Source organism: Rhinoraja longicauda, chromosome 1 (assembly GCF_053455715.1).
Source record: "Rhinoraja longicauda isolate Sanriku21f chromosome 1, sRhiLon1.1, whole genome shotgun sequence".
Taxonomy (NCBI): Eukaryota; Metazoa; Chordata; class Chondrichthyes; order Rajiformes; family Arhynchobatidae; genus Rhinoraja; species Rhinoraja longicauda.
This window is the reverse complement of record NC_135953.1, coordinates 133,340,371-133,352,602: the sequence shown is the minus strand read 5'-3', so window position 1 is coordinate 133,352,602 and position 12,232 is coordinate 133,340,371. Positions and strand designations below refer to the sequence as shown.

Sequence of the window (12,232 nt, the reverse complement as noted above, 5' to 3'; positions counted from 1 at the left end):
CCTAACTCCGCTATCCTTAAGAGCTCTATCTAGCTCTCTCTTGAATGCATTCAGAGAATTGGCCTCCACTGCCTTCTGAGGCAGAGAATTCCACAGATTCACAACTCTCTGACTGAAAAGGTTTTTCCTCATCTCCGTTCTAAATGACCTACCCCTTATTCTTAAACTGTGGCCCCTTGTTCTGGACTCCCCCAACATTGGGAACATGTTTCCTGCCTCTAACGATTAGTACGGGTGTCAGGGGTTATGGGGAGAAGGCAGGAGAATGGGGTTAGGAGGGAGTGATATATCAGCCATGATTGAATGGCAGAGTAGACTCGATGAGTCGAATGGCCTAATTCTACTCCTGTCACTTATGACCTTATGAATTCAGGTGCCGTTGCTGCCTGCAAAGTTGAGAATACAAGTATCGCTTGGTGTGCCTTTAATGCTTACATTGTAAGCCTACTCAGGGGCTGGTCATGCAAATTCCTGTGCAGGCCAAAGAGACCGTCGCAATGTAGGATGGACACAAAAAGCTGGGGTAACTCAGCGGGGACAGGCAGCATCTCTGGAGAGAACGAATGGGTGACGTTTTGGGTCGAGACCCTTCTTCAGATTCCAGTCACAATGTAGGATTCACCAGAAGGCGGGTATGTGGAAATCTACTTGGGGTTAGAAGAGTAACTTGGGGTCTACTTGGGGCCCTTCGAGCCAGCACCGGCATTCATTGTGATCATGGCAGATCGTCCACAATCAATAACCCGTGCCTGCCTTCTCCCCATATCCCTTGATTCCACTAGCCCCCAGAGCTCTATCTAACTCTCTCTTAAATTCATCCAGTGATTTGGCCTCCACTGCCCTCTGTGGCAGAGAATTCCACAAATTCACAACTCTCTGGGTGAAAAAGTTCCTCTCACCTCAGTTTTAAATGGCCTCCCCTTTATTCTAAGACTGTGGCCCCTGGTTCTGGTCTCCCCCAACATTTGGAACATTTTTCCTGCATCCAGCTTGTCCAGTCCTTTTATAATTGTATATGTCTCTATAAGATCCCCTCTCATCCTTCTAAACTCCAATGAATACAAGCCTAGTCTTTTCAATGTTTCCTCATATGACAGTCCCGCCATCCCAGGGATCAATCTCGAGAACCTACGCTGCACTGCCTCAATTACAACATGGATAGGCAACTCAAGAGTCCGTCGAAGGGTCCTGACCTGAAGCCTCACCCATCCATATTCTCCAGAGATGCTGCCTGACCTGCTGGGTTACTCCATCACTTTGTGTGGGGGGTTTTTTTGTAAACCAGCGTCTGCAATTCCTTTTGTCCTCCGAAAGTAGAGTGCCGGCATTGCTTTATATTCGTTTTATGTTCCATTTACGCAATCAAACCCACTTTCACCGGACTTCTTGGAATATTTACCCGTTCGAGTCTCGTCGTAAGGATAGTTTGCCACAACATCGCCTCCATGAAGATTTGCAGAGAGCACAAATGGGATATCCATGATCCAGCGAATGACAGCTTTAGTCTCGGGAGCGATCTGCAGACAAAAACTTTCTCAGTACAACAATGCATCAAACAATTGCAACAGATTTTACAAATGCTTGGTATTTATTCACAAAATGCTGGAGTAACTCAGCAGGTCAGGCAGCATCTCAGGAGAGAAGGAATGGGCGACGTTTCGGGTCGAGACCCTTCTTCAGACTGAAGAAGGGTCTCGACCCAAAACGTCGCCCATTCCTTCTCTCCCGAGATGCTACCTGACCTGCTGAGTTACTACAGCATTTTGTGAATAAATACCTTCGATTTGTACCAGCATCTGCAGTTATTTTCTTATATTACAAATGCTTGGGATGCAGAGAATATTCACAACCACCATGAACTTGGATGTAGACTTTTCTTACAATGAAGTTAAGCACAAGGACAAAACACAAAGGGCTGAAGTACCTCAGCTGGTCAGGCAGCATTTGGGGAGAGAATGTACAGGCAACATTTCGAATCGGGACCATTTATCAGACTTTAAAGAAAAGGCCTGTTCTGAATTTTCACCTGTCCACTCCCTCCACAGAGGCTGCCTGCCATTGAGTTCCTCCAGCACTTTGTGTTTTGCTCAAGATTCCAGTATCTGCAGTTTCATGTGCCTCCATGCTAAGAACGAGAGATTTGTTATTTACTGAGCCAGTGATTGCCTTCTTGTATTTTGAACCAGTCAGGACCAAATAACAAACTTCCGGAAGCATCTAACAGGTCAGGCAGCATCTGTGAAGGCAATGTAATGGTCAACAATCAACTTCACCTGGTACCATCCATCACTTACCAGCCCTGCCTCACCTTTACCCACAGTCATAGAGTGATACAGTGTGGAAACAGGCTCTTCAGCCCAACTTGACCACATCGGCCAACATGTCCCCGCTACATTAGTCCCACCTGCCCGCGTTTGGCCCATATCCCCCCCAAACCTGATCAATTGATGTACCCGTTTAACTGTTTCTTAAATGTTGGGATAGTCCCAGCCTCAACTACCTCCTCTGGCAGCTTGTTCCATACTCCTACCACCCTTTGTGTGAAAAAGTTACCCCTCAGATTCCTATTAAATCTTTCCCCTTCACCTTGTACCTATGTCCTCTGGTCCTTGATTTCCCTACTCTGGGCAAGAGACTCAGTGCATCTACTCGATCTATTCCTCTCATGTTTTTTTACAGCTCTATAAAATCATCCCTCATTCTCCTGTACTCCAAGGATTAGAGTCCCAGCCTGCTCAACCTCTCACCTCCTTACACTGACTACATCCCCTCTACACTCTCAGCCCTGATGCAGGGTCTCAACTCGAAATGTCGACCATCCCTCTGCCTCCACACACGAGTTCCTCCAGCAGTTTCTTTTTTTGCTCCAGAATACAGTCACTCTCTTGAGTCCCACACTGTGGCCTGATAGTTTCTGACTATGCCCCCGTGCAAAGCCTATTTCAACTTCACTGTATCTTTTTTTCAAATTAGCTTGTGATCCTTGTTCGGGAATCATCTCCATACCATTCCAATTTTAGTGGAGACTAGACTAAGTGGATCCGTTGGGCCCGAACCTCTCCTGCATTGGTACAGCACCACCCCCCCCTCCCCTCTCCCCCCTCAACCCCCTCTCCTCCCCCCTCCCCTCCCCCCTCCTTCCACCCCTCTCCACCTCCCTCCCCCTCCCCCCTTCCTCTCCCCTAAAACATCTCCCGTATCCTTCCTCCCCCCTCCTGTCCTCCCCCCCTCCCTCCCTCCCCCTCCCCCCTCCCCCCTCCCTCCCTAAGAGATAGATTTAAACTTTAAAATGTGAATAACTTTAAAAATATAACTGATTTCAATGAAACTTCTTCCAATAGACAATAGACAATAGGTGCAGGAGGAGGCCATTCGGCCCTTCGAGCCAGCACCGCCATTCAATGTGATCATGGCTGATCATTCTCAATCAGTACCCCGTTCCTGCCTTCTCCCCCTGACTCCGCTATCCTTAAGAGCTCTATCCAGCTCTCTCCATTAGCACCAAAGGGACGATGGTGAGTAAGGTGGGCGTAAAATTGTCGCGCTATCGTGTACCGTTTTAGCTGTAGTTCAGGAACAAACAAACAAACAAACGAGAGTTTTAGTGTGTAAGAAGATGCTGATGGAAACAAGGCTGGAGCTTCAACAAAGGGCAAATTCGCCACCTAGTGGATTTGCTGGGAATAAATTCAATATTTTGTTATACAGGTGCTCCTCAACTTATGATGGGGTTACGTTCCGAGAAGCCACATCGTAAACCGAAAATACCGTACGTCAAAATGCATTGAATACACGTGATCACGTGGGCGGAAGCAAGCTCCCGCTCGCTAGGGGGCCGCTGCCGTTTGCACCATCGCAAAGTCGAAATATCGCAAGTCGAAGCATCATTAGTCGGGGAGCATCTGCCATGCACACTATTTGGTAGAATAGCATTGTGTCAAACATTAGCATGAAGCTTCAGGGCAAAGGGCCTTTGCAGACCTGTACATTTATCAGCATGGTGAAACGACTTCATCAAAAAAACGCATGTTATTGGCCAGTATTGGCCTGAGGCGTGATGTAAAGACAACACAAGTTACAACAATAAAAGCAGTAATCTACAGGACATTTTCAATCATGCATGTTGCATTAGTTTTGATTTTCCCAGCTGCTGCTCTCAGTAAATGCAGCAAATTAACTTTGCCCGTGCCAGAGGGTGAATAGGACACACACACACACACACACAATGGCAGAGGAACCATGCGAATAATGAAAGGCTTGGATAGAGTGGATGTGGGGAGAATGTTTCCACGAGTGGGAGAGTCTGGGACTAGAGGTCATAGCCTTACCATTGAAGGACGTTCTTTTAGGAAGGTGATGAGGAGGAATTTCTGTAGTCAGAGTGTGGTGAATCTGTGGAATTCTTTGCCACAGAAGGCTGTGGAGGCCAAGTCAGTGGATATTTTTGAGGCAGAGATAGATTCTTGATTAGTACAGATGTCAGAGGTTATGGGGAAAAGGCAGGAGAATGGGGTTAGGAGGGAGAGATCGATCAGCTATGGTTAAATGGAGGAGTAGACGATGGGCTGAATGGCCTAATTTTTGCTCCTATCACTTATGATCTTGTGACCATGCAAGACTAATTTTAAAGCAAGCCCGCAACAAAACATTGCCACTGATGGCTGGCCCAGTTACCACAAAGATAACAAAATGAAGGGGATTGCATGTGGAGCACAGAACAGTACTGTACTGCCGATCATCAAAAGGCTTATTTACATCGGCGAAACCAAATGCAGGCTCGGCGATCATTTCGCTCAACACCTTCGCTCAGTCCGCCTCAACCAACCTGATCTCCCGGTGGCTGAGCACTTCAACTCCCCCTCCCACTCCCAGTCTGACCTTTCTGTCATGGGCCTCCTCCAGTGCCATAGTGAGGCCCACTGAAAATTGGAGGAACAGCACCTCACATTTCGCTTGGGCAGCCTGCAGCCCAGTGGTATGAACATCGACTTCTCCAACTTTAGATAGTTCCTCTGTCCCTCTCTTCCCCTCCCCCTTCCCAGTTCTCCCTCTATCTTCCTGTCTCCACCTATATCCTTCCTTTGTCCCGCCCCCCTGACATCAGTCTGAAGAAGGATCTCGACCCGAAACGTCACCCATTCCTTCTCTCCTGAGATGCTGGCCGACTCGCTGAGTTACTCCAGCATTTTGTGAAATAAATACCTTCGATTTGTACCAGTATCTGCAGTTATTTTCTTCTACAATCAAAATGCTGGTGTTTCGTCTGCAAGACATAAACCCTCCCTAATACAGCATCTTCAAGTCTGTAAATAACCTGAACTACACCGTTAGGCATTCACTACTTGTGACTTAGTTGAATAGTTTAGTTAGTGTATTGTCATGTGTACCGAGGTGCAGTGAAAAGCTTTTGTTGCGTGCTAACCAGCCAGCGGAAAGACAATACATGATTACAATGGAGCCATCGACGGTGTACAGATGCATGATAAGGGAATAACATTTAGTGCAAGGTACAGCCAGTGAAGTCCGATCAAAGATAGTCCGAGAGTCACCAATGAGGTAGATAGTGCGTTGAGGACAGCTCTCTGGTTGCGGTAGGATGGTTCGTAGAACAGCAGTCCTGTGAAGTAATGAAGCTGGTGTTCCTCATATTCATTCTAGATTTATTTTTTTTAAAGATTTTTTTAGAGATACAGCGCGGAAACAGGCCGCTCGACCCACCGAGTCCGCGCCGCCCAGCGATCCCCGCACATTAACACTATCCTACACTCACTAGGGACAATTTTTACATTTGCCCAGTCAATTAACCTACATACCTGTACGTCTTTGGAGTGTGGGAGGAAACCGAAGATCTCGGAGAAAACCCACGCAGGTCACGGGGAGAACGTACAAACTCCGTACAGACGGCGCCCGTAGTCAGGATCGAACCTGAGTCTCCGGCGCTGCATTCGCTGTAAGGCAGCAACTCTACCGCTGCGCCACCGTGCAAGTAATGAAGCTGGTGTTCCTCATATTCATTTTGTAATTATAATCATGTATTGTCTTTCTGCTGACTGGTTAGCATGCAACATAAGCTTTTCACTGCACCTCGGTACACATGACAATGGACTAAATGTAAACTGGATCATTTCTGGTGAACAAATAATGAACTCATTTGAAAGGGTACGTAGATGGCACAAACATGCATGGAGGAATAATTTTACACAAGTGTAGAGACAGCAGGCTATTTACACAAAGAGAGGATAAAAACAGAGGAAAGAAGCCGTAGTATGTCAAAAATACATCACTGCGAATAGGTCACGACTCACTGGCTCTCCGCAAGACCCCCCATCGAAGTTGGAAGAGTTGGCCATTGAGAAAACAAGCACAAATTTAGGAAGTAAAAATACAAACTGATGGAGGAATTCAGTGATTCAGGCAGCAATTGTAGAAGCAGAGGTACAGCTGACATGGTGGTTCGAGACCCTGCCTCAGAGAGTGGAGGGGAGATAAAGGGGTGCAACAAAGGAGTAAGACAGAGGCTGGCAGTGGAGAGGTGAAGCCGGCTGGGGAGGGTGAACGGTGGGAAGATGGTGCCAGGTGGGCTGGGGAGGGGCAAGGGAAAGGGGGGAGCTAGGAGTTTATGTTCATAAGAGATACAGATAGAATTAGGCCATTCAGCCCATCAAGTCTATTCCGCCATTCTTATCGAAATGTATAAGATTATTAAGGGGTTGGACACGTTAGAGGCAGGAAACATGTTCCCAATGTTGGGGGAGTCCAGAACCAGGGGCCACAGTTTAAGAATAAAGGGTAGGCCATTTAGAACTGAGATGAGGAAAAGCTTTTTCAGTCAGAGAGTTGTGAATCTGTGGAATTCTCTGCCTCAGAAGGCAGTGGAGGCCAGTTCTCTGAATGCATTCAAGAGCGAGCTAGATAGAGCTCTTAAGGATAGCGGAGTCAGGGGATATGGGGAGAAGGCAGGAACGGGGTACTGATTGAGAATGATCAGCCATGATCACATTGAATGGTGGTGCTGGCTCGAAGGGCCGAAAGGCCTCCTCCTGCACCTATTGTCTATTGTCAATTCAATCATGGCTGATCTATCTCTCGCTCCAAACCCCGTTCTCCTGCCTTCTCCCCATAACCCCTGACACCCCGCACTAATCAAGAGTCTATCTATCTCTGCCTTAAAAATATCCATTGACTTGGCCTCCACGGCCTTCTGTGGCAATGAATTCCACAGATTCGCCACCCTCTGGCGAAAGAAATTCCTTCTCATCTCCTTCCTAAAAGAACGTCCTTTAATTCTGAGACTGTGGTCTCTGGCCCAAGACTCTCCCACATCCTCTCCACATCCGCTCTATCCAGGTCAGGAGACCGCGGCTGACAGGTGATGGGTGGAGACAGAAGAGGAGAGAGGTGGAAAAAAGGGGGCAGATGGAGCCAGGTGAGGGGGGAAGCACAGGGTGGAGGTAGATACAGAGGGTGGAAGAAGATGAGTGGAGACCCAAGAGGCTGTACCATCTCATCTCATCTGACCAAGATGCCCAACCTAAGCATCTGGTAAGTGGAAGGTGAGACGTGGAACCAGATAAGGGAGAGATGATGGTTGGATGGAAGTAGAAACGTAGTAAATAGGTGCAGGAGCAGGCCATTTGGCCCTTCGAGCCATTCAATATGATCATGGCTGAACATCCAAAATCAGTACCCCGTTCCTGCCTTCTCCCCATATCCCTTGATTCCGTTAGCCCTAAGAACTAAATCTAGTCGTGGATGATACGATACGATACAATATGATACGATAGACTTTATTCATCCCCGGAGGGAAATTGGATTATAGGAGATCCAGTCGGTTATGTGTGAGGATAATAGGCACATGGAACCAGGGTAATGGGGACCGTCTGGATCAGTGCTTCTTAAACCCATTCACCCTTGAATTTTTATCACAAAATTTCATTCACCCTCGACTAAGTTTTCTTACGTTTTTTGATAATTTTTGTCTTATTCTCTCCCTTGTGCATAATTTTATATATATTGAGTCATTCACCCTTCATGCACCCCTCTAGTTTCATTCTCCCTTGGGTGAACCATTCACCAGTTTAAGAAGCACTGGTCTAGATATCTAGAATATCAATTATCTAGAAGGAACTCGAGCTACAATGGGTGCTCAGAGGGTTTACTCATCAGGCAGACACAGGCTTGCACCCTGTTTTCCTGAAAGTGACGATCAGGCACTAAAGGTCCACGAGTTCAGAAACTGAGCCGCTCATAAGTGACGACGGAAGAGACTGCGGACGTTGGGATCTTAGGCAACACTCGAAGAGTTGGAGGAGCTCAGTGGGTCAGGCAGCATCTGGCACGGTGGCGCAGCGGCAGAGTTGCTGCCTTACAGCGAATGCAGCGTCCGAGACTCAGGTTCGATCCTGACTACGGGCGCCGTCTGTACAGAGTTTGTACGTTCTCCCCGTGACCTGCGTGGGTTTTCTCCGAGATCTTCGGATTCCTCCCACACTCCATAGGCGTACAAGTTTGTAGGTTAATTGACTCGGTAAATATAAAAATTGTCCCTAGTGTGTGTAGGATAGTGTTAATGTGCGGGGATCGCTGGGCGGCGTGGACTCAGTGGGCCGAAGGGCCTGTTTCCGCGCTGTATCTCTAAATCTAAAAAAAGAAAGGGAATGGATGGGCGAAGTTTTGGGGCCAGGACGTTCTCCTGAGACTCAGAAGATGGTGAACTGGCATTTGTTCGTGGGGGTCATGGTCAAGGGGTAGGGATGAGGAGGTGTCCGAGAGCTTGCGCCTCATCTCAGCATCACCAACCAGCCACATTACAACGCCACTTCTCTTATCAACGGTTTTGATCACAATATTGGGGTTGCTACTCGGTGTGGTGGTGGGCTGAAACCTGACCCGTCCGTTCCTTCCCCAGTTGCTGCCGGACCTGCTGAGTTCCTCCAGCACTTTGTGCGTTGCTCAAATGTAACACCACGAGCTTCTTCCAGGGTTCTTGGGCGTATTTTGCCCGTGGACCATCGTAAGGTCACTCAGCGGCAGAGGAGGGTGCCTCTTAAAAGCCAGCTTCTTCCAACTTCGAACCATAGCTAAAATCAAACCTTTCCTCCAATTCGACGACACAGAAAAAATCATTCACGCTTTCATTTCCTCCCGCCTAGACTACTGCAACTCCCTATACACTGGGATCAGCCAATATTCCCTGTCCCGCCTGCAACTGGTCCAAAACGCCACAGCGAGACTCCTGACGGGTACCTGTAAAAGGGACCACATCACCCCGATTCTGGCCTCTCTCCACTGGCTCTCTGTACGGTACAGAATCAACTTCAAGCTCCTCCTATTCACGTATAAAGCCCTAAATGGACACTGCCCCCCCCCCCCCCCCCACATCAAAAATCTTCTAACCCCCCTCTCTAACTCCAGGTCCCTCAGGTCGGCCGACTTGGGGCTACTCACTATCCCGCGGTCTAGGCTTAAGCTCAGGGGTGACCGCGCTTTTGCGGTTGCAGCTCCTAGACTGTGGAACAGCATCCCTCTCCCCATCAGAACTGCCCCCTCCAGCGACTCCTTTAAGTCCAGGCTCAAAACCTATTTCTACTCCCTAGCGTTTGAGGCTCATTGAGGAGGCGCTGTGAACTGTTTGCGTGCTACTGTATGTTTCATTTTTTTTCCCATTGGAACCTAATCAGATGTACAGCACTTTGGTCAACGTGGGTTGTTTTTAAATGTGCTATACAAATAAAATTGACTTGACTTGACTTGACTCTTTAGTCCCAGGAACCCATCGCCACATCCTACCTTTGTATTTCGGTCCACAGAAAGCTTTGTGTTTTTCAGAAGATGGTTATTGGGACCTCCTTCCTGTTCGTAGGCGTAGATTATTCTGTCCAGATCGGGGAAATTTCTGTTGAGGTCGACCCCCTGTGCGTTGGTGCGGCCCACAAACCAGTCCTTCATGTCGTCCACCTGGAAGAGAAAAGCAGGGGAAGACTAAACACCATCAATGAGCCCTGGCAATGGTGACCTCAATGCAAGTGTCCCCATTTGCCTTGCAAATTTGGGGCGGCACAGTGGCACAGCGGTAGAGTTGCAGCACTTGCAGCGCCGGAGACCCGGGTTCAATCCCGACTACGGGTGCTGTCTGCACTGCCGTTTAAAGGGATTAAAAGTACCATTAGCAAATTTGCAGATGATACAAAGCTGGGTGGTAGTGTGAACTGTGAGGAAGAAAGATGCTATGAGGTTGCAGGGTGACTTGGACAGGTTGTGTGAGTGGGCGGATGCATGGCAGATGCAGTTTAATGTGGATAAGTGTGAGGTTATCCACTTTGGTGGTAAGAATAGGAAGGCAGAGTATTATCTGAATGGTGTCAAGTTAGGAAAAGGGGACGTACAGCGAGATCTGTGTGTCCTAGTGCATCAGTCACTGAAAGGAAGCATGCAGGTACAGCAGGCAGTGAAGAAAGCCAATGGAATGTTGGCCTTCATAACAAGAGGAGTTGAGTATAGGAGCAAAGAGGTCCTTCTGCAGTCGTACAGGGCCCTAGTGAGACCGCACCTGGAGTACTGTGTGCAGTTTTGGTCTCCAAATTTGAGGAAGGATATTCTTGCTATTGAGGGCGTGCAGCGTAGGTTTACTAGGTTAATTCCCGGTATGGCGGGACTGTCATATGTTGAAAGACTGGAGCGACTAGGCTTGTATACACTGGAATTTAGAAGGATGAGAGGGGATCTTATCGAAATGTATAAGATTATTAAGGGGTTGGACAAGTTAGAGGCAGGAAACATGTTCCCAATGTCGGGGGAGTCCAGAACCAGGGACCACAGTTTAAGAATAAGGGGTAGGCCATTTAGAACGGAGATGAGGAAAAACTTTTTTCAGTCAAGAGAGTTGTGAATCTGTGGAATTCTCTGCCTCAGAAGGCAGTGGAGGCCAATTCTCTAAATGCATTCAAGAGAGAGCTAGATAGAGCTCTTAAGGATAGCAGAGTCAGGGGGTGTGGGGAGAAGGCAGGAACGGGGTACTGATTGAGAATGATCAGCCATGATCACATTAAATGGCGGTGCTGGCTCGAAGGGCCGAATGGCCTACTCCTGCACCTATTGTCTATTGTCTATTGTCTATTGTCTATTGTCTACTGTACAGAATTCGTACGTTCGCCCCGTGACCTGCGTGGGTTTTCTCCGAGATCTTCGGTTTCCTCCCACACTCCATAGACGTACAGGTTTGTCGGTTAATTGGCTTGGCATAAGTGTAAATTGTTCCTAGTGTGTGTGTAGGATAGTGTTAATGTGCGGAGATCGCTGGTCAGCGCGGATTCAGTGGGCCGATGGGCTTGTTTCAGCGCTGTCTCTCTAAACTAGACTAATCTAAATTTGCAAATGACAAAATAAATCAGCAGTCTTTGAACAGGATAAACAAGAACAGATGTTCTCAGAGAAAGAAGGAATTATAAACAGAAACACGCATAAGCTGCTAAAAAGAGTTAAGTCTTAAAACAGAACTTAATGCTCTCATTATACTAAAATTAAACAGAGAACCAAAATCAGTACAGAGGAGATAACCTTGAAACTACTCTTGGATTTTGGATTTTTTTTGCCACTTTGCATCATATATGCACAGCACAAACTGCAGGAGTAATTTAACGGGTCAGGTAGCATCTCTGGAGAACATAGATAGGACACGTTTCGGGTCAGGGAAAGGTCCTGACCCAAAATTCTGCCTATTGATGTGCTCCAGAGATACTACTACAGAGATACTTCTTTGTACTCCACACGAGATTCCAGCATCTGCAATTCCTTGTGCTTCCTAGCGCGCATGCATGCATGCACGCACACCATCGAGCAGCGTTGCTCAACCGGGCTTCCCCGGAACACTAGGGTTCCGCAAGAATTATAAGAAAATAACTGCAGATGCTGGTACAAATCAAAGGTATTTATTCACAAAATGCTGGAGTAATTCAGCAGGTCAGGCAGCATCTCAGGAGAGAAGGAATGGGTGACGTTTCGGGTCGAGACCCTTAGGTCTCGACCCGAAACCTCACCCGTTCCTTCTCTCCTGAGATGCTGCCTGACCTGCTGAGTTACTCCAGCATTTTGTGAATAAGGGTTCCGCAAGAGGTCGCTAAGGGTTCCGCGAGAAATCCCTCGCGCCCTGGAAGTCTCCCCGAAAATGTGGCACTTAGGCTGGGCAATGCAGCCAATCTCGACCTCATCGGGACTTCCATGGCCGATCGGTGGG

General features: G+C 47.8%; 1 protein-coding gene across 1 annotated transcript in view; it reads right to left on the bottom strand.

Moving 5' to 3' along the window:
* The window catches only part of cpe (carboxypeptidase E), a 99,197-nt gene that overhangs the window by 20,815 nt on the left and 66,150 nt on the right, over positions 1 to 12,232 (bottom strand). Inside the window, exons 3-4 of the mRNA XM_078406972.1 lie at positions 9,790 to 9,957; positions 1,400 to 1,517 (exon numbers count right to left, since the gene is read on the bottom strand). Of these exons, the coding sequence (XP_078263098.1) occupies positions 1,400 to 1,517; positions 9,790 to 9,957 (286 nt within the window). The remainder of the gene's footprint in view (positions 1 to 1,399; positions 1,518 to 9,789; positions 9,958 to 12,232) is intronic.